Source organism: Syngnathus typhle, linkage group LG19 (assembly GCF_033458585.1).
Source record: "Syngnathus typhle isolate RoL2023-S1 ecotype Sweden linkage group LG19, RoL_Styp_1.0, whole genome shotgun sequence".
Classification (NCBI taxonomy): domain Eukaryota; kingdom Metazoa; phylum Chordata; class Actinopteri; order Syngnathiformes; family Syngnathidae; genus Syngnathus; species Syngnathus typhle.
Window position 1 is genome coordinate 8,941,016 of NC_083756.1, and position 26,240 is coordinate 8,967,255.

Here is a 26,240-nt window from a genome sequence, read left to right on the forward strand (position 1 = left end):
TATCTTATGGTCAAATTCAGGGAATCCAAAACGAATACATATGAGTCATTCCTCCTGTCATTTTTCCTACTGACCAGCAGAGGGCGACACACGGTACACTTTTGCTATCTTATGGTCCAATTCAGGGAATCCAAAACGAATACATAAGTCATTTCTCCTGCGTCATTTGTCCTACTGACCAGGAGAGGGCGACACACGGTACACTTTTGCTATCTTATGGTCAAATTCAGGGTATCCAAAACGTATACACGTCGTTGTATTTTCATTTGTTTCTCGCAATATGTTCTATTTTTGTTTGAAAATAAAAACATTAAAATTAAACCACTCTTACTTTTAACGAATTTTCACGTTTACTGTAGGCACGCTACTTCACTGTAGTGATGTGCATTCGAGTTCTTTTAAGTGAACTTAATCTTTATAATCAATTCACTCAAAAGAATCGTTCACCAATTCTTCTTAGGCTCAAACATGTAGCCTTTCACATCTATTAGCACCCAAAAAGTGAACTGACAACGGAAAAAAAATTGTTCCCACACACACAAAACAAACACACACACAACACAAACACACACACACACACACACACTAATCGGCTTCATAAGCTTTTATTTACATGCAATAATGCTACAGCTCATGTTGGAAAAAAAAAAAAAGACAAGCTACACTGTGAATTTCCTTCATTTTTGCTGGCACAACAAAGGCGTAATAGAATACTTAAAAGAGCGATGTGAGAAATACTGACACCTGTCACAGCTGGCTATTTTGGTAATGAAACAGGTATGGCTTGAGCTTATCGGCGACTGATAGAAGGATGTCCACAATCCTGTTCAGTGACTTGAAAAGAAATAAATAACTGTACAATATATCGTCTTTTTCACACAATGTGGTTATTTCCTTACATAATCGATTAAAAAAAAAGCGTTATTGACAGATCTATAAAGACGGTGTTGGAATGGGCCACGTGACAAGTGCTGGTTAAAAGGAATAGAAAGGAAACACTTGGAATTACTGTAAAGAAAAAAAAAATATTTGCATAATTGCAAAAACATATTTTTTACTTTTTTTAGAAAAAATATATATTTTCTAAAATGTATTTTCTTAAATTAAAATTTGCTAAACAATTGAGAATTATGAATAAAATTTGCAGTATTAACTCGCGTGACAAAAGAGTGGAACTTGTGAAGAGAACCTCTTTCAATATGAAAAGATCCTTATATACAGTTATCAAACAGAGTATGTACAAAGGCATAAATACATAAATATTTGTGGTAAAAAAAATAAATAAGATTTCTCTATAAACATTTTTTTACCCAGTTACTTCACTGGGCGGGACACTGGCTTCCTGTACGGCATCTTGGGATCGCGGCGTCGCGGCGGTCGACGACGACGACGACGAGGAGGTGGTGAAAATTCCTTCGTCTTCCAGAGATACGACGGCTGGGAAAGATGGCAGTTCTGCATTTAGAAAGAGAGAAAACCATCAGGAGGGAGCAAAAGTCGGTCAGAGTAAAATGTCAGCTATGAGTGTGTGGAAGTTCCCGGCCTGAATTGTGGCCCGCCATGGAATCTCAACCAAAAAACAACAGCAGCTGATTAGAAGCACATGAAGACAACCATGACGTCTTCTTACTGTGTTACAAGTGAGCACTGGCTATAGTTGCGTCATAAAAGATACTAAAGTTCAATTAAGTATAAGTCGTTAAACTGAGAAAAATGAGGACACTTGTTTTGTCAGAAAGTACGTCTGAAGAAAGTATATACTTTGGGAAAGCTCTTCTCCTGCCCCGTCCTCGTCCGGTGTGGACTCTTGCTGGCCGTCCAGGTGACGGGAAGCCCCCAGTAGCTGCAGTGAGGAATCATCGACCGACTCAAACATCTGCTCGTGATGCTCAGAATCACTGCAGGGGGGGGGGGGGGGGGGGGATGACAAATCAGTCAAGAGTTTGAAGGTTATCCAAGGTCAGCTGGCGTCTGTATGTTACCTGGGGCAGAAGTGGTACCCGTTGGCCAGTCCCTGCTGCGGTAATAACCTGTTGCACTCCATGCCCATGTCCACCTCATCCTACAACAAATGACACCCCATCAATACAAGCTCCACCCCCACAAGTTGTCACGTCTTAGGATAGTACCTGATGGAGCCCCGGTAGCCCGTGAGCCAGGTGCTCGTGGTGGGCTTTGCCCTTGTGCTCGCTGGGAGGGTAAAGTGCGTGCGGGACGGCGAGGTGGCCGTCGGCGGGGCAGCGCCCCACCAGGGCCAGACCCTGCAAGGGCACCATGGTGTACTGGCACGGCGACGACACGGGGGCGGCCGCGGCCACGGCCGGGAAGCACAAGTCTGACGTTTGTTCTGGGTACAAGAGAGGCCCCCCTTGTTAAAATTTGGCAAACAAATCGTTACGAACCCATTTGACAGAATCATTACTCTGCTTGGCCCAGGCCCTCCACAGGCAGAAGGGGATGAAGACGACGATAACAAAGACAAAGGCGCCCAGGACCACCACGATCAGGTAGGGCAGGTCGCCGGGCCGGGGCACCAGGCCGCCCGAGCGGCCCGTCTCCCGCTCGGGGCCCTCGGAGGGGACGGGCCTGTGGTGGTGGGGGCGGGCCTTGGTCTCCAGGATGACCACATTGCCAAAGTCGCTCTCGCCCTTCTCGTTGAAGCTCTGCATCTTGATGTCGTACGCCGTTTCGGGCTGCAGGTCCCCGATGGAGTGCCAGTAGCGGTCGCCCTCCACCACGTCCTTCTTGTAGTCGCTGTCGTTGTCGCTGTCCGTGGGCCGGTAGTAGATGTAGAAGCCGTAGATGGGAGTGTTGTTCACCGGAGTGTACTGTGGAAATCAAAAAAGAAAAAAACGGCTGTAAAAAATAGGAATTGAATTTCAAAGTCCAAACAATCCAAAAGTCCTTACCGTCCACTTGAGAATGACGGTGGTCTCATTGATGGCTTCGTTGTAGGTGATGTAGGGTCCGTCTACGGGGCGTTCGTGGGTCCTCCCGCCCACCACCGTGTAGGCCTTGGAGGGGGCGCTGGGTGGGCTGGACCCGATCACGTTGACCGCCACCACTCGGAACTTGTAGGACGTCCCTATGGGCGGCGACCAAAGCGTTAAGCGCATTTGCCTTCAAACCGTGGCCATCCAGTGGGCTGACCTTTCTCCAGGCCGCTGATCTCCACCGAGAGCCGCGAGGGCGGGATGTTCTCCACCGCTGTCAGCCAGTCTTCGCCCGCCTTCTTCACCTTCTTGTATTCCACGCGGAACGACTGGATGGGGAAGCCACGGTTGCCGCGCGGGATCCACGCCACGTACGCCGACGTCTCCGTGGCCGTGGACACCGTCGGCTTGTCCGGCGCCTCGGGAGCTGCGCCGAAGAACCCGAGTCAAGAACAGATGAGGACTTGTTTTACTCATTACCTGCCATGATGCCCTTTTTTTCCCCTCCCAAACAAATTTCAGTAAGTTAGGTTGAGTTTGAAAGAAACTTACTGAGAGCTCATCCAGAAGACAGAAGTGAAAGAGAGACTGAGAAAGGTGGATGTTAGTAGTCAAGAAGGACATACAAGTTAATGGCGTGCGCCAACGGAGCAGGGCGACACTCACGCAAAAGGCTTGGCGACGGAACAGCGGGAGTTTTGGGCAGATCGTTATGACCTCCCAATCCTTTACGACCTGAAAGACACAAAACCAAATTTCAAGAGCAAAGTTTGGTTAGCCCACGTGTTAGCCTGAAGCTAGCAAGCACAGCGGAGCTACCTTTCCCAGTCCTGAAGGTCATCATGGCCGGCTGGCCCAAGCCGGCGCAGTTCTTGGCCGCCATCTCCACCTCGTACAGGCTGTCTGGCTGCAGCTTGGCCAGCGTCAGCTTGTGCAGGGAGCCCGAGATGCCGCTGGACGTCCACTCGGCCGACGGGTCGCCCACCTGACAAGGTCGGTGCTTTTTCACTTCAAACGCCCTCGGGTACGGCTCGCTGCGCTGGCTGGCTCGCTCGCGCACGGTAACCACCTTCCTGTACTTGATCATGTACTCCAGAACCGGGGCTCCCCGCTCGTGCCGCGGCCTCCACGTGAGCTCGTAGTAGTCGGCTCTTCCCGTGCGAGGCTGGCTGAGGATGACGGGCGCCTCGGCCGGCAGAATCTGACCCGGGAGCGCCGCGCAGTCCAGAGGCAGCGTGGCCCCCGCCGCCCCGGGCCTCACGGGCGGCTGCTCCCTCAGAACTTTGTCCGGGCTGAGCGGGCGAAAGATGGAGGGCAGCTTGGCCCTGGATGTGATCCCTGGGAGGGAAGACAAAGCGGGATAAGTCCCGCTGCGGCAGGCTAATCCACCACAAGAGCTAAGCGGCTCACCCACCGGTGGATACGGCGATGAGTCGAGCGGACGCCTGCGAGCTGCCCACGCCGTTTTCCGCCACGCACTGGTACAAGCCCTCGTCCTGCGGGCCCACGTTGAAGACGCGCAGCATGCGGGGCGTGAGGCGGTGTCGTGACGACGGCGACAAGGGGATGGCGTTGTGCAGCCAGGTGACGGCGGGCGCAGGCTTGCCGCGCGCCTGGCAGCTGAAGCGCACCGTCTCGCCCAGCAACACCTCTTGCTGCTGTAGCTCCACCGCCACCTGAGGAGGCTCTGCCCAAAAAATAGCATCTCTCAAAATGAAACCAGAAAAAACTGGCAACGCCAATGAAATCTGTAAACGCTCCAAGAACGGAACATGGACGTGTGCCGAGTTGATGGTTGACTTGTTGTAAATCAAGAGGGGGAGGGGGGTGCAGCGCTCATTACCGCAGAGCCGTGACTGAAAGTCAAGGCAGCTGCCCGATATGCGGAAAATCACCGGAGAAACACAAAGCCATAACTTGGACAGGAGACAAGAGAGATGTTTGTCTGCGCCAGCTACTCTTGGGTTCACGCGAGAGCTTGGGTGACCGCGGCTTGCAATTTGTAGAAACTACTGCTATTTGTCTCCAGGGTAAAAAGGGGCTTTTGGTCTTGTCATCTCTTACCAAACACTTGCACATCGTAGAGCACGGTGGCGGCCACGGCAGCGGCGCCGTTGTCGGCCCGGCAGGCGTACGTTCCCGAGTCTCCCTCGGCGGCGGCGTCGATCAACAGGTTGCTGAGCAGGAAGCGGGTGTTGTTGTGCACGCGCAGGTCCTGGCCGTCCTTAGCCCAGGTGACGTGCGGCGTGGGGATGCCGCTCGCCACGCACTCCAGCACCAGCCGCTGGCCCCGGGTCACCATGATAGAGCGGGACGCCGGCGGGTAGATGATGCGGGCCGCTTCCGACGTGGAGCCTGGGAGGAGGGCGGGGGGGACATCGGGCGGTTAGAATTTCCATCTTGGAATCCACATGGCAATTTGTCCTTTGAACAGCGTCCAAGCGTTTAGGAGAATGATGGCGGCCAGGCGACATCAAATGAAGCAACTACATAAACTGGCAAGTGCGCGCCACATGTGGCCTACAAAGTGGCGGCGCACTAGCAATGCATTTGGGACTTACGGCGTATGCGTAGGCGATCGGCCGAGGCCGACGTCTTAACCTCCTGAGTGACGGGATTGTAAGCGGCGCACTTGTACGGGCCCTCGTCCTCCCGCGTGGCATTGGCGATCTGCAGATTGCCCGACGGCATGATGAGGTAGTTCCCTGTTCAAAGAGAGAAAAGGGAAAAAGGTCTCTATCATTTCCTCGCAGATAAGCGTCTGCTACAACTGGCAGGCATTATTAGCATACCGGCCTCAAAGCACGGACGCTTTCCTTCTCGTTCGGGCAACTTTGGACGTAAACACTTTGGAAAAATAAACAGCCCACAATTGCTGCCTTTTAACATTCTTGAGAGAATCCGCCTTATCGGCGCTTTAATGATGGCCTTAGATAGCGGCGCTATGGCATTCCACTCAATTACGGAGATAGGATGGGGAGGTAATGCTGGGGGGGCAAACCTTTGGATGTCTCCAGCCATTCCTGCTTGACGCTGTAGCGGACTTGCGCCTTGGGTTGGCTCTCGGGTAGGTGACACTCGATCACGGCCGTGTTGCCTTCGTCCACTTCGATCTCCTGCTGGTCGTCCGGCTCAAAGTCGCGCAGCTCTGAGGAGAAAAAAGCCGGACGAGTCAGTTTGCACGATGGGAATGATGTTCAACGGACGGCGGGAATGTCTGGGAAAGCCATTAGGAGCTTTATCCGCAGCTAACTCGATTTCCCAAAGCCTCCAAGTCGTCACAATTAATCCTGTCAAACTTTATACTGGGGCCAGCTCACGTTCTGTGGGAAACGAGGCAGGGAATGGGATTAACGGGGGAGGGAGAGGCATGTGCCGCCAGAGTCCCGCAGGCAGACACACAGTCTGCAGACACAGATCTGACCCTTCGACCCCCTGGCGGAGGGGTCAGAGGTGTCTGCGCTCTAGGGTTTCAGGGGCATAGATCTAGTTTGGGTCTGGGGAGGCAGCACCACTCACTGCTCTTAAGAGGCCGGAAAAAAGGCAGTGGTAGAAGGAGACGATTCAGACAAAAACAACACATTTTGTCTATTGTTTTTTCCAGAAAATCCTTTACAAAACACGAGCTTGATCCATTCTTTTCCACGGGAAGGTGTGTAGCTCTTGGCCCGGCCCGGCGCGGTGATTTGCTCAAAGCCAAAGAACAAACGGCGGCTTCTCTGCAAGGCGGCTCTTGATTTACTCGCTGGGCCCTGCTGTCTGTCTGTCGGAGCTATAAAAGGAGGGGGGGGGGGCAAATGCACACCTTCCCGCAGCCAAAGACATGTCAAGCTAAGTGCTGTGAGCGCTCCATTTGCAAAATCAATCAGGTGGTGTTTTTACAGCCGCTGCCCTTCCCCTCGTTTCTGCTCACCTTTCTCCTCCCACATTCTTCCCCGCATATGGGCGCCTCTCAGGTGCGTGCGTACATACGAGGATTGATTGCGTTCATAAACCCGAGCGGAGCCCCTCGCTTAAATCCTTCATCTTTATGGATTTCCAATTGTAGCGCAAAGGGGAGATCTGTTCAAAGTACCCCCCCTAAAAATAAAAAAAAAAACACACACATGGAGACGGGAGCAGGCACGTACGCGCTCCCTATGGAGCAACTCCCTCGGAGGAGTTCAAGGCCCGGACGAGGGTGATGACATAGTTAGGCACGGCCTGTTTTGAAATGGTCTCACTGACAACCAATTCAACAAAGGCTGATTTTTGCACTCAATTTGTGCGCTGTTATTACACCGCAGCAGTGATAAGGAACCAAAGTGACGAGGAGACGCACAATGTGACAGCCGGGAAGATTTTGTGCGGGGGGGATCTTGTCTGGACTGGCCCTGAAACGCCTCCTGGTGTCATCTTCTTCATCATCATCGTGGCATCTGACAGCCTCACGCATGGCATGGCACGGCATGGCATGACACGGCATGGCATGACGCCTGGCTACACGTTAGAACCTCATCACAGCACAGGGGCCAGCTGTTAGGGTTGAGGGCTACTCGCCAACTCCTGGTCCCTCTTCCTGTTCTGACTGGCCCCCGGTCTCCCCCCCCCCCCTTCCATTCCATTCCTGTGCTTCAGGTTACACAGCTTCAGGCCTCCTCGCAGTCCCTGGACGCATATCAAATGTAAGCTCGCATACTCTCAACCCCATTAGAGCAAGGCAAGGCCAAAAAAAAAAAGAAAGAAAAAAGTTTGGCTTAGAGTTCTGTAAAAGTATCCGCAGAGTGGGGGTGCGCCAACTCTGTCAGGATGTAGAAGGGGGTGCTTGCTCGGAGTGTTTTTTTTTTTTGGGAAGAAAAATACAACAACAACTTGTCTTTTTTGGACAAAGTGGAAAAAAGTGGACAGTCTGCGTCTGTGTGCGGCGCTTTACTCACTAGCTGCGGTGACGTCAGCGGGCACACTGGCCAGGGCCCCAACCCCGGTGGCGGCCACACACCGGTAGCGCCCTAAGGTCACGTTGGAGAGCGTGGCGATGAACAAGCCCGCGGGCCCCAGCGCCACGCCCAAGTCGCCGTCCGTAAGCTGCCGGCCGTTCAGGTGCCAGCTGATGGAGGCGGAGGCGGGGCGGGCGGCGCAGCGTAGGCTCACGCTGCCGCCGAGCTTCTGCACCACCGAGCTGGGCTCCTCTGTGAACTCTGGGACTTCATCTATGGGGTTAGGGTTACACAAATAAGTCTTCATTCCAGTTCATCAGCTATTCACCATTGACACGCAATTTCGAGCAAAATTGCATTCTCTAGTTCCAAGCAAATTGCAGCTGCCAGACGCGCCCACCCTGCCAGTCGGAATATTTGGTCCTTGGCAAAGCTTACTCGGCCGGCGCCAGGTGTTTGGAAAAACTCCGAAAAAAAGGCATCCTTGTACTCCTAACATACACCAACGTAAAGATCTACTCACCAGAGACAGAGGCGCTGCTCTGAAGGCAACATAGCAGTAGGGCGCCCAGAGCGCACAATACGGGAGTGCTTCTTTTTCTCATCCATGTAGTCCAGTCACGTTTTCCAGACATCTTCCATGCAACACTCCTCTGAAACACACGGGAGAAAAACAAAAACACAGTCAGTAACTGCCATACATTTCCCCCAAGTGGTCTGGGATGCATATTACAATGTTTTAAATCATCTTTGCAGAGATACGAAGAACACAAATGATATGCGACTTTCCATTCCGACTGCACATAAAGCAACAGGCGGCCATTAGGGAGGCATCCTCAGAGGCAAGCGCACAAATGAAGTCTTTCTTTGCTGACCCCGTCCACCTGCACCCCCTATCCAGCCGCCTCCTCTTACCTCCAGCCCATCAAAAAGGCTCCCTCCTCATTCTGTAACACGATGCCGTCCTGCTCAGGTGTAACTGATACAGGGAGGGAGGGAGGGAGGGACGGGAAAAAAAAGAAAAGAAATACAAGAAGGTCCATTGACGGGTGGGAAGAAGTCAAGCGAATAAATACTAAAAAATATGATGGGGGGAAAAAAAATGAAGTAAAGGCAACCACCAAGAGACCTAAATACTAAATTCAACTAAATATTTCTAATTAACTGAAAGTAACAAGAAACAGCAAGACTTCAAGCTAACAACTAATAGACTTTAACACATCAGGCCTGATAACTACAAGCAAACCAAAAGACTAAATCAAATGAATAAAGGCTAAGAAAACCACCAAGAGAACCAAAATCAAGTCACAAAAACACCAATAGCTCCAAAGACGTCACCCTAACCACCGCTAATAAAAGCTACCTAGAAGAACTAAGGGTAACATTTTACTACTAAAACCATCTAAAAAAAAAAAGATGCTAACTATGCTAAGCTAACACAAATACCCTGCCTTTTAATGGTTAATGCAGAGAGAGCGTGCATCTCTTCTCCCTCGTTGCTCGCTGCCAAGTTTCCTGAATTCTTTCCTGTCAGGTTAAACTAACAACTTCCCGTCAGGATGAGGAGGGTGGTCCCGCGCCTCTCAAACCTCCCATTCTCCCCCCGGTACCAAACATGCGTAATATTCATACTGGGCTCCGTGTTCATCCGCATATCTGTGATTAACCAGGCCGCTGGGAGTCAAAAAACAAAGAGCGGGGTGAGGGAGGGAGGGAGGGAGGAAAGAGGATGGAAAGGCTAAAGTTAAAATGAAGAGCTGATGGAAAAACTGTTGTTAATGAAAGCCAATAACTCTGACAGATGAGCACAGGACCACACACTGAACGCTGTCAATGAGAGAGAGAGAGTGCAAGAGAGAGAGAGAGAGCGAGAGCAATATTGGATTAGCAACCACCCTCCAACAGACCCACAAAAAAAAAAAAACACACGCTGTAATAATCACATCATTTATCCAGCCTGCTTTCACTTTTCTTCCCACAAATGTTCATTTTTCTGCAGTTACCAGCATCTTACAGCGATGCTGCTAATGCCTTGCTAATGCTATCCCAGCCAAAAACAACAAACACAACTCACTTTAGCTTCTTGTCATCCTACTGGTGTCATTTTGTATTATTTAGTCAACCACTGTTGTAAATACAAATGGGATTGTTATAAGTGAAAGTCTTTTTTTTTTTTTCTCTCTCAATTAATTACTCATTTATGATACGAGAAGTCATCACTTTTATTGGACCTTCATTAGCATGTACAGGTGTACTGGAAAACAAGATGGCGCATCTCCCTGGCAAATATTTACCTGTTGGAATGGCGGCCATGTTAAGTACATAAACAACCTGCAGCGTGATCACACACGCTACTCTTACATTTACAGGCTCGGGGAGGCCATTTAGTGGCGAGCGCACACGGTAAACAAACAAAGTGTGCGAGCCAGCGTGAAGGCCCTGCGGCTTTTGAGGCCGAAGCTGCGACAGCTGCTCAGAAAAAGAGGCAAGCGTATGCGAGCATCCAGCACCTGTGCCCACAAGCGGGCTTACCACCACATTTCTTTGCTAACAGAGGACTTTGATTTGGTGGGCAAAAAGAAAACATCGTCGGACAAATTAAAATGGTTTCGTTTCGGGCTTGATGGGTGGGTGGGAAGAGTCAACTATTACGTCTCCAAAAGTCACACTGTCGAGAAGAAGGGAGGACAGGCCAGACAGGAGACGAATGGTTGTTAAAACGGCAGTAATACGTCAGCCGTGCCTTAAAAACAACCTTCCTACCCTACCCCGGGCCGGCCGGCCCAAAATGATTCATTAGTCAGCTGGCCCTGGTGTTTGCTTAGCGGATGGATACCCTGCCTCCAGATGAAAAGTTGCCCTGACATCTCTGTCCAACTTTTTCCATCCAGGAAAAAAAGTCAATAGCAGCATCCAAGCTGATGGAAACCAGAACAGTGGCCCCCGCCACAAATCTATACATGCTCACCAGCAGCCGTAAAAACTCTTAGCGTACATGACAACAAGTGGCGCCTTCTATGTCCAAGGTATTTGTGGTCACGTGACAGGACACCCCCATTGCCCCCCCCCCCCCTTTCTCATTGTGGTGCCAGCAGGGCGGATAAATTCATTTTGACAACCTTGCTAATTGAACAAAACCAGGCTGGAGCCTCCTCCCGGAGTGCTCACATTCCATCTGCTTTCTGGCATGAAGACGACGACAAGGAGGAGGAAGGGGCCGTGGTGAGGATGGGGGGCTTGCTCGTAACCCCCCCCAACCACCCACCCCACTCTGTTGCATATTTATCACTCGCCTACCCTACCTCCCCCAACTTTTACGTCTTCTTACGCCCCTCCCTCCTTCCCTCCTTCCCTCCCTTACTCTCTTTCCTCCCCTTTAGATAAACACATGCGGTGTCAAGTGTGAGGAGTGGCGGCGTTTCAACAGGCCGCCACGGCCCACAATGCATAGCTGCGGCGCGGGAGGCCGGTTGCCCCGGGCGACGCTAACAGGCAGAACGCACCTTAATAGAGTGGAGAGTCATTGTAAAGCAGTGAGCCGACGCCCGGACAAAGACCCCCGCGGACCCCTGGAGAAAGGGGAGACGCTGCTCTGAAGGGCCCGGGGAAGAGCTGATGGGCCACGCTCAATGACCAAAGAGGGGGGGGGGGGGTGTAAAGGGAGAGGAGGGGGGTCCTCAATGACTAAGTAGGAGTGAGTGGAGGGTTTTACGGATTGATGGAGGACGGTGACTCCCACCAAAAGAGTGGACGAGCCCTTCAACGACACAATGTGCCAACATATTTCCACCAAGCTGCTTGCCGGCCTCCGGGGCCCGTGCCACGGACGGGCGGGTTACGAGGTGCTTTGGGGGGGTGGGTTGGCTGGTTGGCGAAGGTCCGCGCTCTGCTTAACAAGCAAGCCAGTCAACATAAACAAGTAGAGGCTACGTATGGTTATGTTCCCAATTCCCAGGCAACAGGTGGAGAAGGACTGCTTCTCACATGCCATTCAATTCCGTACAAAAAGCTATCAGAGCATTGCTAACGAGAAACCCCCCCCCCCCCCCCCCATCTTTCAATCTAATAATGAGCTATACGTCGGTCCAAATCCGCAGCTCGGTCCCTGCGAACCGACACTAACGAGCTACACGGCGTCTTGGGGGGATTAGCCAGGGAGATCTGGACAGAATTAAAAGCTGGCTGCCTGGCGGACGGGCGTTCAAATCAATGAGGCGGCGGCGACCAATTTGCATGATTTAGATAACCGAGCCGAATTAACCGCGGTGGGCTAATTACAGCTCACAGACGGACGCATTCCTGCACTTGCCGTGAAGCGGCGGGGCCATGAGAACAGGACGCAATTTTAAAGAAGGGCGAGAAGCCAATCACATGAGAGGGAGGAAAATTGACAATGGGACTAAGGTAGCTAGCTAGCTCAAGCTAGCCAATCAATCAAAGTGGTGCTGCAAAAGCTAACCAAAACAAATATCTTTAGTTAGTTTTCAAATCATTCCATGGAGTGACAATAAAAACAACTCTCCATTTCTCTTGTATAATCAACTACGTGAGGAAAAATTGAGTGTTGTGGCGATTCGGGCATCCAAACACGCACGCTGAGAAAGCGAACATAATAGTGGTGGCAATTTTGCAGCACTCATCACACACAAGCACTTACATATTTTGCGTGGCCACAAGTATGTTTTCTCTGCCCGCGCATACGCGAGCAATCACACACACGTCCCCATTACATGGTAAAAGTATACTCACAAAAATGCAAACCTCAGGATATTTCTCGCTTTTTCCAATACACATAAAATCAGCTGCCAATTAGATGCTAGAGCGTGTGACCGTGAGCAACATAAGGCACGTGGGCCATGTGCAGATCCTTTTGGTGTTCAATCCGGCCCATCCAGAGTCTTTTCATTTGTTAAAAATACGTAGGTGAACTCACAAATATGCCATTTTAAAAATGAAATCCCATCGTTCTGTACTAACTGGACTTTTCAAACTTCATGAGGCACGCGCAGATATATTTATTTGCTGAGTCTACTCATGTGTGTTCCTGCATTGGAGAAAGAAAGTAAGGAGGAAAAGGAAACTGGGAAGGAGTGGAGGGAACTTTCTCGCAGACTGAATGGAACCAATTATAAATCAAGAGCAATTTCTGCCTATTATTCAGCAGGAACCCGGGGAAGGATCCGCCGCCCGGCTCGGCAAGTCTCAGCGGGGGTGCGGGGGGGGCTCAAATGTTATATGAAAAACAGACATTGGGAACTTGAGATAAGACCCGGCCGTAGAGTCACAAGCCTCGTGTATAGGAAAAGCAGAAAAAGGAGGAGGCGGGAAACTGAAGTGAGAGCTTCCTGAGAGGAGAACCAGCTGGACTAAGATTCTGGAGGTGGTTAGTCTTTTTTTGTTCCTTTTTTAAAGCAAAGCCGCCATTTGTCCTGTCACTCACAACCCTGCTTGTGTTTTCTCCCAGCCGGAGGAAGGGCCGGCTGGAAGAAGTCGAAAATAGAGTAGAATCGCTAAGAGGTCAAGGGATGGGATCAAATCAAATCTCAAGAAAAATGCACAGCCAAAAGGAACGGCTTGCTGAGCTGAAGTCTCGCTCTCACGCTTGATGCTGTCCGGCTGACAGGAGAGGACGGTGGAAAATTCCAGCCCTCCATAACCCCGAGGCACCGGTGGGCTGGGCCGGGCCGGGCTGGGCCGGGCTGAAGGGACAAGCATCACTCTACCAGCCAAAATCAAGCCCTGCCAGCCTACAAGTGATTATCGCTTAACGTCCTTGGAACGGCGCCCGGGTTCCCGAGTGGGAAAGTCGATATGCCGGCATTTTTTAACACAATAATTCATCCAAGACGACAAGGTTAAACAAATGTGTGTGAATGAGCTATTAGCGTGTCGCTAACAACACCCTGTAATCTCTGTCCAAACATCTACTACACACACACACACACACTCCTATTGGAGTGGATCAGTGAGCAAACAAGCACTTAGACTTCACAATGTGTGTGTGAGAGGGCTGACTTCATTAGCGCAGGGTTTCTCAAACATTCTGGGGCCAGGGAGCCTTTTTTCAGGGGACAATTTTGTTCCAAGGACCCCTGACAGGAATGAAACCAAACTGCCATGTGAGCCCAGTCATACGGTTTTCAAGAAGAAATATTACTGAGGAATAACAGATAGGTAACCGGTTCATTTAGCAAGCTAACAGGATTCAGAAAGAAAGAAAAAAGACGCGTGGGAAAAGGTTGCACATGCCGCTAAGAGGCACCTGAAGCGGAAAGGGATTTCGTGCCGTTTGATGGCGGCATGTTTAATTGGCCCCAGAACTCCCTTTTTTTTCTTTTTTTTAACTCTCACATTCCAACCCCTCAATGCTGTCCTGGTTGACAGCAAGGATCAGAAGTGGAGTTGGGGGGCACTTGCTTGGCCAGGTGTCCTTCTATGGATAGACAGAGAAAGAGAAGCCCAGATCCCTCCCATCAATCAGTACAGAGACAGACAAGAAAGAACGCTTCACATTTGGTTCAAACGAGTTACAAGCGTAAAACGAAGGGAAAAGTAAGAGGCCGGCTCTCTATTTCTTCCCGTTCAGAAGGACCACACAGGTGAGGCCCTCGACCGCCCCCGAAAAAACCTCTGTTATGGCTGCACCAGCGTCCCGCTGTCACAGATGAAAGCGTGCCCTCGAGGATGGAGATTTCATTCTTCCCCTTCTCTTTTGTCACCAACAGGGGTGGGCGACCTTGAGCCCGCGGGCTGGATACTAAAAACAACTCAAAGTCGACAAGGACTGGTCAAAAAGCACCATCGATTATCATAATGCTAACCTAAAACAAACTAGCGAGTAATCGAGGGCTTCAGCATTCAATCAATAAACAAATAGGTTCTCAGATTAGACCCTGCACTCGAGTCGATTTCCGTTTTTACATGCTGGCCCGCAAACGCACCACACAAGCTTATGGCACACTTGGCATATACATTTGGGCAACCACAGCACCAAAATACACTCCTTGACGGGTGCTAAACATGCTAATGCTAACAGACCACAGAACATACTTGCAACTCCTTTTATCATGAATTCATTTTACATCGCAGTCTGCTCAGCTTTGGCAACTTGAGTATAAAAAAAAGTCAACTTAACCTGAAGACTGTAATACAAGCAGCAGTGATAAAAAAAAAAAAAAAAATCTCTTCTTTTTAGCGTATTGGTCAATGGGGCTGGTAAACGAGCAGATGATCAGAACCGGAGCCAATTAGTTCAATTCAGGCCCGTTGCACTTGTCAGAACTGATCAAGAACAAGACAAAGAGTTTCTCCATTTGCATCCAAGCATTTTTCAAAGAGCTTGTGCTCATTAGTTGCGGGTGAGCTGGATCCTATCCCACCTGAATTCAGGCCCGGACTCCTCGGCGGAAAATCGCAGGGCACACTCATTAACAAACATTCAATTTAGCGTATACAATCTCAACTCCTTTGATTTTCTCCATTTTTAATCCGAGTGACACTTATGTCTGTCACTGAGCTTTCTCATCAGGCCTAAAAAAAAATCCAAACAATAAAACCAACACCTGTGCTGAGGAAACTTGAGACCACCCTTTTCCCCCCACGACCATCACAGTCATTAGCAGGAAAGCTTATGTCATCATTTTCTCCTCATTAAGCAGGAATGGGATGCTGCAAACTCACCATCAATCGTTTGATAGAAAGCACGTGACCCAAAGAGCACTGTTATGATTGGCCAACATCTAAAGACAGTCAAGTAAACGCTCCCACGCATACAGTACATGCAAAACACACACACACACACACACATATCTTCGCAATCTCTGCAGGAGAATGATGCGTTCCATGTACGCTGGGCAAAACACTTCACCACAGAGGTCCAGCAAACATTGTTGCTGTGGGGGTACGTCAACGTAGCAGAGCCCCGATGTGTTTATGTTCCCCGCAATGGTGGAAACTACGTTGGCTGCATGCGGCCCGTACAACGTGTAATAGCGTTAAATAAACACGAACGCCAACCGCAAAAACTCACGCAACGTGTTACTTTCTGGTTTAAAATACGCTCAAGCGGGTTAAACGTGATTAAAGTAGAGTGAAAAAACAAAGAGACCCTCACAAAGTAGTCCCGTCGTCGTGCGTCCACATGCCGAATTCACTTTTTGGGTAAAGCGCAAGACGCGCATTTCAGGTCCGATTAAAACGACATTTTGTGTCGTTTCTCCTAAATCTCCATCGATAGGGTGCACTTCAAAACTTCACGCATGCTACCACGCTAACATGCGTGACCAAGTAGCAACACGCGAACATCACTTTTGGACTTTTCTTGGTCGAAATAATCACAAGTTTGGCATCTATGCAGTGTCGATTTGATTTCAAAGTAGGGAGCGCGGAGGATTGAAACTCACCCAAACTGCTCGATTTAGCGCTTGCTCCTCGCTCGTTTTTTCTCAGCAAAGCGATCTTCAGATGGACTTTCCCACCCCAGTAGTCCCTGTCTCCAACAACAAGAAGAACGAGGGGGAAAAAACTTTTCTTCCTTCTTATTCTTCTCGTTTTGCCTTTTTATTTACTGCTGCGGCGGCGGCGGCGGCGGTGGCGACATTTTCTCTGCGTGCTCCCCCGAAAAAGGTTCTCACACTGAAAGGAGATTTTTGGATGACTGAGCTCTCAAACAATTCCCCCCACTCTCCTCCCTCCTCCTTTTTTTTTAGCGACGCCTTCCCAGTCCTCCCATTTCCCAAAGCAGGAGGAGGGACCTTAACAATGCGGGGACTGGATCCTAGATACCCGAAAAAAAAAACCCACCGCAAACACACACATGACAGCACTACTGCTTTGCATGCCGCAAACTGCAACCAAAAAGTCCATCTCGCTGTTCAACACTTAATTTTAACATTTAAAAAAAAAAAAGAAGCTAATTTCCAAAGCTACAATGTGCTGTAAGGGGCAATAAATACCCCCCCCCCCCCCTGTTGCTTCCCTCCTCCTGATTTGGTATGCGCAGTTTGTATTGACCCCCCCCCCTCCTTTTTTTGTGGCCTGCAGGCCCTCCAGTGCAGCTCAGGTTTTTTTTTTTAACTGTACAATACACGCACACTTTCATACTACACTGATCCCAGCTTCCCCGCTCCTCTCACTTCCTTCTTTAGGAATTCTCGACTTCACTCAGCACATTTCTGGGGAAATGGAGGCAATCATTCCTGCTCTGTTCAGTAATCAATGGTCTGTGTGTATGTGGTCAAGTGTCATGGGTATAATCCTGTGTTCAAAGTACACAATCGTTTTTTATGTTTGACCGCACAATAATGGGCTCGGTTTTCCACAGGGTCTTGGAAAACATTGGCCGGATAATGAGAGACAGAATCATCATGACAAATTTGATACAAGAAGAGAATAAGGGCAGCAAAAAAGTGGGCTGCTGCAGCCAAGAATAAACAAGTGAAAAGGAAAAAATGGTATCGCTGAATTTTACCCAAGGGAAGACCACGGGCAGCGAGAAAAGGGTCCGCTGCAGCAAAGTGGAGACTGAGGACTATATTCTCACCAGTAGGGCTTATTGGTACAAGGACGAGGACATCCAGAGGACATCCAGAGGACATCCAGAGGACACTGTGGGTCGCAAGTGGAACGTAACGCTCCATCCATCAATGATGGAAGTGACACAGCTGTTGAGGCAAAGAGGAGTTGGTCGTCACGGTAACCAAGTCAACAATGAGCCATGGGGACATCTGACGTGTCATCGCTCCAGACCCTTGAGGGACAAATCCAAGCAGAGCGCTGCATGCTAGGATTGCATCCCTGCTGGGAGAGGGGCATTCGAGGGGAAGGAAGCGAAAGAGAGAGAGAGAGGGGGGGGGGGTCCCACAGGGCAGGGCCTCAGGGGGATGCGGCATGTTTAATGGGCCTTTCATGGCCGGCCCACAAAGCCCTTTGTCCCACGCTAATTCATCCTGCCCGGCATGGACAGCGAGAGCAGGGATGGGGGGAGGGGCGCTTTCACCGGGGAGCCGCGGGCCTTCCTCTTGCTGGGTCGTACATGTAAACAGCATTGGCAATGTGGAAACGACCTGGTCAGCCAAGGTTCAATGTTACACGCCTCATTCTCCGCTTTTTTGCACAAAGTTGGTCTCATCACTGAGAAGTAAAGAAAGAAAAAAACTACTCCTGTTGGTTAGACTCTTAAGGGTGCCTCTTAGTCTCCCCTTGGATTAAATATGAAGATATTGTCAAAATCCTGAAAAAGCACGTGAGAAAATTTCTATTTTCTTTCCCACTGTACCCAAACAGCCACGAAAACAAAATCTTGTCGTTGGTCATTAATCTTTGGTTGAGGCTTACATTACATCTCTGAGTCATAGAAAAATTAGTGGCTTTTATTACATCTTTATTTTTTTTCCTCATGCTGCGACTTGAAAACGCCACGCGTGGTTTATGCGGGTTGACGACATGTCTGTACGTGCACGTCGCTGCGTCGTATTTCTTCCCGGCTAACGTCGCTAACGTACGCCTTTTATGCGGCGGCGGCGGCGACGTCAATTAATGGAAGGAACCGCAAGTCAGCTTCGCCTATGACTATCTGGGAGCGGAGTCATTAACTCCAGATTTGATCTGAGGGGAGACTAAGGGCAGCAAGGAAATGGAGCACCTACAGCATCGTCGAGAATGTGGAGCATATGACCAAAAAAAGATGCAACGGTCCCCCCCCCTTGCGTCTCCCGTGTTTACGTCTTCACTTCTCGGTAAGGAAGCAGATATTGCCCCAGAGGGCCGAGCGAGTACGGCGACGGGAAGACTTGGGCAAATATAAAGTTGAACGAGCGGAGCCGCAAAAAGCGCTCGCTCGGTCGCGGTTCAAATCCCGACAATAAACGAGACACTTAAACAACAGGTGTCATTCTGCGTGTCGCTCAGAATAAGCGCCATTAATGAAGCGTGATGGGAGGTACGAGTTTGCAGTATAGCGGCCCGAGCGCCGCCGCTTCCCGCGTACGCCTAAAAATAAACCCAGACGAGCTGGAAAAGCGTAGATGTCGGGAAAATATCTTCCGCTCTTTATGGCATCGTCTTTTAGACAATGTAGGCTAATCAATCAGAATCACTTCAAATCTAAATGTGGATTGTCTATTTTTTGCCAGCTTTATAAGTTCAATACGCTTTTCACAAAAATCCATTTCAGATGGCAATATTGTGTAGCATAGGCCGGGCGGATATTGCACGGAGCTTCTGCGGCCGCTGCCTTGCGCAACAAGCTTAAAGGATGCAAGAAGGATTCATTCCAGTTATGAATTTTTGGGACGTGGACGTTGGCGAGCGCTAGTATAAGAGTCGAAAGGAACGTTGGCCAAACAAAATGACATCCCGTCGTCTCCATGGGCAGAAAAACAACAACACGGAGTCATAGGGAGACACACACACACACACACACACACACACTCACTAACTCACCCTGAGGTCCGACCCCACCTGAAGTTGGATGTGTGCCTCAGCAGCACAATCACCCTGGAATGAAAACACACACACACACACACACTGAGTAAGCTTTAATAATGGAATGAAAAAAAACAATAAAACCTCCGGATATGAAAAGTTCCCGAGGCGATGACACACGGCTAAACTCAAACTAGCTTCACATGCGTAAAAGTCTCCGAGTGTTTTTTTTTTTTGTGTGCATGAATATGTGCTGTCGCTAGATCCATCTAGAATAAGAAAAACAGTCAATCTTGATGAATAGAATTGTTTCTGAAAGTGGAAACAGCAAATACAATAAAAACAATTGAACCCTGTGGAAGGAACACCATACAACAAGGAAACTGCTTAATGTGCTCTGTGGAGTGGTTAAGAAGAGATTTAATCAAAGTATTGAATCACAAATTGACTTAAGGCATGAATGGTGTCAGCTTTATTCCGAATGATTCTCGTTTGTACGTTCAAAACAAACCGTTGTGGCGCTTTGACAGTAAGAGCCGCGAGCCTCGCGAGCCTCGCTCCCTCCGTCTGGTGTCGGAGTCCCACACGTCATCAAGTGTCGTCGTCTGAAAATCTTGTGAATTTATATCCCTAATGGCGCGTCGTGCGGTGCCGTGCCGTGCGGTGCCGTGCGCTTCGCCTCTCTAACTGTGTCCAGATGCAGCAGACACTGCTAATTGGACCTGGAGCCAGTCAAATCCCAGGCCAGCTCCAGCTCCAGCTCCAGCTCGCCACCGCAGCTGCTCGGCCCACTTTTTCACTTTTAGGCCTGTGTTATAAGTCACTTTTTTTTTTTTTTTTTTTTAAATTCAAGCTCAGTGTGTGTGCTAGGTGATGTTTGGTGTCAAGCTAGGCTCGGGGTCGGCCGGGGGGGGGGGGGGACAAATGGATGGCAGAAGAGGGCCAGACGGTAATGTGAAGTTACGAGCGCAAGCTGGTTTTGCTGGTCTAAGAGGGAGGGTCAAAAGGTGGAAAAGCGGAGAACGCGGCTCGGCCTGGAATGCAGAAATAATCACCCCCACGTGAGTTTTGACTAATTGAACATGCTTTTGATGCACAATGCACCAAATAGAAGAGCTGCATTCCCAAAGGTGAGCTAAACTGGGATGAAGACAGGAAAACGCACCTGGTTTTGCCATCCAAACTCTACTTGGATGTCTCCATTCGCCCTCCCTCCCTCCCTCCCTCTGCTATCATCTATCTACCATCCCTCCCTCCTTCCCTCTTTCCATCGCTCCCTTTTGGACTTCCTGCTTTCCAGGCTGCCAGACGGTCGTAATTAACGAGGAAAACGATAGTCCCCCCCCCGGCCCTCGGGAGCCCTCCACACTGGCCTGAGTGTGTCTTTCGCTATGCATACGTATGTGTGTGTGTGTGTGTGTGTGTACCTCCAGAATTGGCCAACGGTCCCACTTCACTCAATGCGTCTTTATGTTGGAAGCATGAGCTCACCCGCTCCAAGAAATACACCCAATGACTTGCAGGCAACAGAGCCGCCTGGTATCCAAGAGAAATAACACACACGCACACGCGCACACACACACACGATGGCAAGATGGCTGTGTAAGCTCCACATACAACGTTTGCGTGTTCTCCGTACCCTCTCGGGCTGCGGGGGCCGATCACAGGGAGCAGCCGATAAAGAGCCACGATACACCGATGCTATCTGTCAGTCACAGCCAGAGGGCGGGACTCTGGGTCCGGATGGGGTCAGAGGGCCCTTTCTGCTTCGGTCCCTCGGCACTTGGAACCCCCACCCCCCCTCCTCCTTCCTTATCTAAACAAACAAACAAAGGCTCCTCGAGAGGCGCACGGAAAAAAACTGATTATGCAACATCAAAGAGCAAGTAGACACACAGTCTAACGGCCGCAATTGACTATTTTACCCCAAAAGCACATGAAAAATATGATAGCAAGAAAGCCACATTGTTAGATTTCACTCAATTGTCAGCTAGCTAGCTTAGCAGTTTTCTTGTACAGTCTTGTATGTAAACATTCAACTGATGCTTGACGCTAAAAAAAAAAATATTGATCTATTTTCACCGACTCCTTCTATAAGGACTCGAGCAAAGTGTTGTTTGTTTGTAAAAAGAAGCGTCTGCGGAAAAAAAGCCACGCTGTTAATTTTCAGTTGCGAAGCCACAATGTTTCTCCAACTGAGAGTGGAGACGCTCCTTTTAGGGCGGTGGCAAACATTGGCCGGTGCCCAACGTCAGCGTTGGGCTTTGACAAGGTCACGCTGACAGTCGCCTGCTTTTTTTTTTTTAAGCTCCCCGACGACAAATCATACGTGTCGACAATCTTCCAAAGCATGTGGAAAACATTAAGGTTCATTTCACCCCCCCCCCCCCCCTCCTCCTCACCTCCTTTTTTGCTTCAGTCAGTGATTTCTCCTATTGGGGAATTCACGAGCACATCCATCAGCACATCATCACTGCAAACGAGAACGGTCGAGTTGCTGATATCGCAATACTGACACCATCATTGGAAGAAAACATGTCATTGTCACAACAGCTCATGGAAAGGAAAAAAGTTAAACAGCTGAATCCTAATAAAGATTGAAAAGTTGTGCCAAAACAAATGGTTTTCAAGAAAAACTGAACTGAACTCGGTCATTCATTCCCGTACCGCTAGAGGGCGCACATCAGCACGTTACACATTGTTATATCGACTTACAAATAAATCGGATGGGGATATAATCGTGAAAAAACGTCAGTCGGATAGGACTCGCGATTTAATCATTTTGTGATTTTAAATGCTAGTACCGATTTCCTCCTGATACGGCCAGAATCGCACCACCGCTAACGCGTCCCAGCTCCAGTGCGAGTCCAATGTGTGCGTGCGCATGTGCGTTGGTGTAAATATTGTGTTGCGCTCCAGTAGCAGCTCTCGCAGTAGCCGCACGCTTTGGCTGTTTATTTTCTTTCCTGACGGACGACTTCTTATCAAATAAGCACATGGCGCCCTGCGCAGGAAGAACCCCCTCCCCACCTCGCGGCTAATTAATGACTGACAGCGTGTCGGACCACAGATGTGGATGGCAGATGCTGAGGTTTGTCTTGTGACTGCTATGTCTGCGCTTGGATGAAGATAAGACCTTCACAATGCACCCGAAAGGAGTTGATGTGGGTTTCGGGAGTCACAACACAAAGGAGAGGGAGGATGAATTGAGCCAATCAGATGCTTAAAACGCATAAGCATGTTTGTTGTCGTTTGTGGCGGCCATTTTGGGAAGGGATACTAAATAACATCAGATGGCGACGAAGCCGAAACGTGACTTGGAATCTTGACATATTTTGCAGCTCCGCTTACCTTGCAGCTCTGATCTGACATGAACGAAGGCCCTCTTCTCTTTAAAGTTCAATGTTAGTCCACTGAAAGGCCACGATAATTCCATTGAACCAACTTTGGCGGCAAGAAGCTTTCAAAACTAAAACAACAATCAGAACGTCTTGACTCTTTTCAGCTGTTCCCGCCAGCCACCAAAAACTCCAGCCTACCTGACTAAGAAAATACATTTATTTGGATTTTTCGTCCCTAACTCAAACCACCTGGCCATTATGAGACCCCCTCCAACTACGATGTCCGCGGCTTCATGTTTACGTCCACATGTGAGCGATGACGTCGACATCACGGTGCGTTTGTGTGTTGGCGAAAGTGCGTGCGTGTGCGAGTTGTGAGAATAAACAAACACGGCGTGAAGGGGACTCACGTGGCGCTATTATCAGAGCTTGGAGAGAAGACAAACTGTTTTTTTTTCTCCGCTGCTTTGATTCCAAGCGGCCTCTGCTGGCTTTCTCCTCGCTTTCTGTGACCACACACACGCGCACACACAAAACACACACCATCAATTCAACATGTGGCTCGAATCAGCACATTATTTTTAGATATTTTAATCACTCGTGATTTTGTTTTCACCATCCACGCACTAAAGAGCCTTGTCAATGAAGCTTTCCCATCCTCTGACCTCTGAGGTCAAAGGTCACCACTCTTTTTTTGCTAAATTGATTGCAATCAACGGTGACTTCTGGTGAAACGGGCAAATCCGATCCAGTTTCTACCGCGAAGAAAATCCGCAAAATAAAAAGTTTGGTTTGGAGGCCGCACATCAACCCACCTCCGACACAAACACACACGCTTGCTTGTACAGTCAGCATGCACACACACGCACACACAATTTGTGGTGTGGTGTGGTGAGGCATTCATCCTCCCTTCTTTTTTCCTCTCTCGCTTTCTCTCATACGCACACACACACACTGACATACACTCATTAATCTGGACCGACTCAGGAAACCGCTCCAGTAAGCTGGCCGGAGGCCCGGCAAGGGAGGGAGACTGATTTTGGAGCAGGGGAAGGGGCGGGTGGGGGGGGCTGTCATGAAAGCCGGCAAGCAACATGCAATAGAAAGACGAAAGACTCAAAAGAGAATGGAAAAGAAAATGTATTTTTTGCAGTGGAGAAAAAGAAACAAGTTATTCCGATTTTCATGACATTGGCATCTCGCATACACATGTAGAATTTTAGTCCCTTTTGTTGCGCGATTGAAAATAAAGAAACATTTTATTTTCTATTCAATGTAACTGAAAACAGAATTGCCCTCGTAGTGGCATTAATAAAAGCTTGTTCCATTCTATTCGACTAATAGATCCCCTCCAGCCCCCCTCAAGTCTTACAGGACAGAAAAAAAAAACCCAAAACAAAACAATAAAAGGTTCTAGCAGAGCGGACGTGTGGGGGTCACCTACCGCAGAATGCACCAACCCGCCCCTCCTCCTGACTAGTTTCTCAAATATACGTACAGTAAAAGGGAACATTTACGTTACAAGTGGCACATGTTGCTTCTTAGACGCTCCAAATGCAAACTCGGAAAGCTTGCCGTGTCCGCCGCGAACCCCTCGCTCTGATTAGGTTGAAAAAAAAAAACCCAGAATGAACAGCCAGATTTCTGGGTGGTTTTGGAGCCTTCTATTATCCAACACTGGATCCCTTTCAGGAAGAATGAGTTGTTCTATTTTTTTGTGTGCCTTTGGTCAAATAGTATTGCGGGAACCAACCATTTCTCGCCTCAAATATTTCATCTAGGTATTGGAATTGAGATTTGAACCTGCGCTGTGCATGGGCAATATAAAACATTGTGTCTTTTGTTTTTGTTTGTCGATGGTTATTTGCACTCAAGGTTTTTTTGCTTCTTTCAAGCGGGTGAATCAATTGCTCTCCTCCCTTTGAGGAGCTTGTATCATCCACCGACACATCGCGATGCGCGGCGGGCCGTAGCCTGAGCCCAAGTGCCCATTACGGTGCCGCAAAGGCCCTTATTAAATGTATATATAGTCACGCTTCAGACCGTGAGACAGCAAGCTCTCGGGGAGGGACGGCAACGGGCCCAATCCAAAGCGGCCCCGACCAGCGTGGGCGGGCGGGCGGGCGGCGAGGCCGCGTCGGGTTTCACGGCATCCGTGCCAGCAACACACATACACGCACACAAAAACACACACAATGACTCCTCCTCCTAGCCAGCTCTCATTAGGAACATCTCACTTTAGGCCAGCGGTGTTATTTCAGTGTTTGTAGTTTGTTATGGGAGTGTGTGTGTGTGTGTGTGTGTGTGTGTGTGTGGAGTGGGGTGGGGAGGGGAGGGGAGGGGGGTGCAGAGTGTGATTCCAGATGTATTTTTTATGGTCCTGGCAGGGATGACAGACCTTGTAAAAAAAAAAATATATATATATCTACGAGGAGGGATGTAAGAAGGGGAGGGGTGTGTAGGTGTGGGGGTGTCATAGTGTTCAGAGGTTTTGGGAGACGTCAGTACACGGGCAGGCTTTAAGGCCTGGGGGAGTGAAATGGAAAGGCGGCAGGATGGAAGGAATGAGATTGCTTTTCCTGGCAAAATAACACTCGGCTTTATTGGCTCAGGTGTGCCGAGCTGTGATCAAGTGTGTGTGTGGGTGTTTATGATTGTGCATGGTGCGTAGTTGCAGTGTGTGTGTGTGAGACGAGAAGCACATCAACAAACAAAAACAAGACTAGATTAAAATTGAGGAAGCAGGGGGAATTGGCGACTTGTTTGTAAAATGTGATTATAACCATAGAACTGAAAGAGAACTTATAGCAAAGTAGTAGAGGGTCAGATGACCGTTCACATTCTCAATCACAATTTCTCCATCGCGCTACCTACGCTAGCGTCATCGGCGAAAAAACATGGCCGACCGACATAAGGCCGACGCGGCTCCTGCTGTAGCTCATTAGCTCCGCTCGTTAATATGCGTCTGTTTTACGGTCCGGCTTCAAAGATCGACTCCACGTTTCATCTGCGGCCTACCTTCTGGAAGGCGGAGAAGAATTGGTCAAGGTTGAGGGGAGCGAAAACAGCTGCCAGGTCACCACCGAGTCCTGTCCGGTGCCGGAAAACGACGTTTGGTTGCTTCTTCACTACGAAATAGAAAAAAAAGCACAATATTATTCAGTTATTTCCCAAAAAAGAAACCTACGAATAAGTCATGCTACCAAGGGTGCTAATGCAATAATATACATACTATAGCTCAGCATGTTCTTCGTATTCCTAGCGCTGCCTTTTTGTTATGTTCTGCTTGTGATCAAAGATGGCCGTAGCTCACTCGCCCTCACGTACTACCTCGAGCCTCGACAGGCAGGTCTGGAACGCAAAGCATTCTGGGGGATCACAAACAGATGTGCGCTTCTTTTCTCAACACGCACGCTGGCAGCGGTTCAGAACCGGCGGCACCGGCCGGAGGCGACGGCCATGCGTGACCCTGAGCTTGACCTGGTCCAGCGGCACCTCAGACAGGAAAGGGCCGCAATTGCCTTCAGCTGTGACCCCAGCAACCTCGCTTTCTCATTAAGACAAACTGTTTTCAAAGGCAACGCCGCTTTCACTACCACTAAAGCCAACACCCCTGCAGCTCCGAA

General features: G+C 49.4%; 1 protein-coding gene across 3 annotated transcripts; it reads right to left on the reverse strand.

Moving 5' to 3' along the window:
* Positions 1-589: 589 nt before the first annotated feature.
* On the reverse strand, positions 590-26,005 carry boc (BOC cell adhesion associated, oncogene regulated). 3 transcript variants are annotated; one of them, XM_061265963.1, is made up of 23 exons: positions 25,847-26,005; positions 25,633-25,742; positions 23,025-23,120; positions 21,676-21,746; positions 20,913-21,111; positions 20,701-20,809; positions 19,292-19,345; positions 8,373-8,502; positions 7,850-8,122; positions 5,935-6,081; positions 5,495-5,638; positions 4,998-5,288; positions 4,348-4,620; positions 4,003-4,271; positions 3,753-3,918; positions 3,600-3,668; positions 3,151-3,360; positions 2,910-3,085; positions 2,423-2,828; positions 2,130-2,347; positions 1,983-2,062; positions 1,762-1,898; positions 590-1,455 (listed from the first exon to the last, which is right to left on the reverse strand). In XM_061265963.1, exons 8-23 carry the CDS (start codon positions 8,482-8,484, stop codon positions 1,307-1,309), a joined length of 3,120 nt encoding a protein of 1,039 aa, XP_061121947.1. In that variant the 5' UTR covers positions 8,485-8,502; positions 19,292-19,345; positions 20,701-20,809; positions 20,913-21,111; positions 21,676-21,746; positions 23,025-23,120; positions 25,633-25,742; positions 25,847-26,005; the 3' UTR covers positions 590-1,306. The 3 variants fall into 3 exon arrangements, with proteins under 3 accessions (XP_061121947.1, XP_061121950.1, XP_061121949.1); XM_061265966.1 differs by having other exon boundaries at positions 21,676-21,784; XM_061265965.1 differs by lacking the exons at positions 19,292-19,345; positions 20,701-20,809; positions 20,913-21,111; ... (2 more) ...; positions 25,633-25,742; positions 25,847-26,005 and adding an exon at positions 16,252-16,508.
* Positions 26,006-26,240: the final 235 nt, after the last annotated feature.

Excerpts from the sequence above, each read along its gene's own strand:
- boc (XM_061265963.1), bottom strand. The coding sequence starts at position 8,484 with ATGTCTGGAAAACGTGACTGGACTACATGGATGAGAAAAAGAAGCACT. Across the intron at positions 2,348-2,422 it reads GAGGGCCTGGGCCAAGCAGA|AACAAACGTCAGACTTGTGC; the intron begins GTAATGATTCTG and ends TCTTGTACCCAG. Across the intron at positions 1,899-1,982 it reads GGGTACCACTTCTGCCCCAG|TGATTCTGAGCATCACGAGC; the intron begins GTAACATACAGA and ends CCCCCCCTGCAG.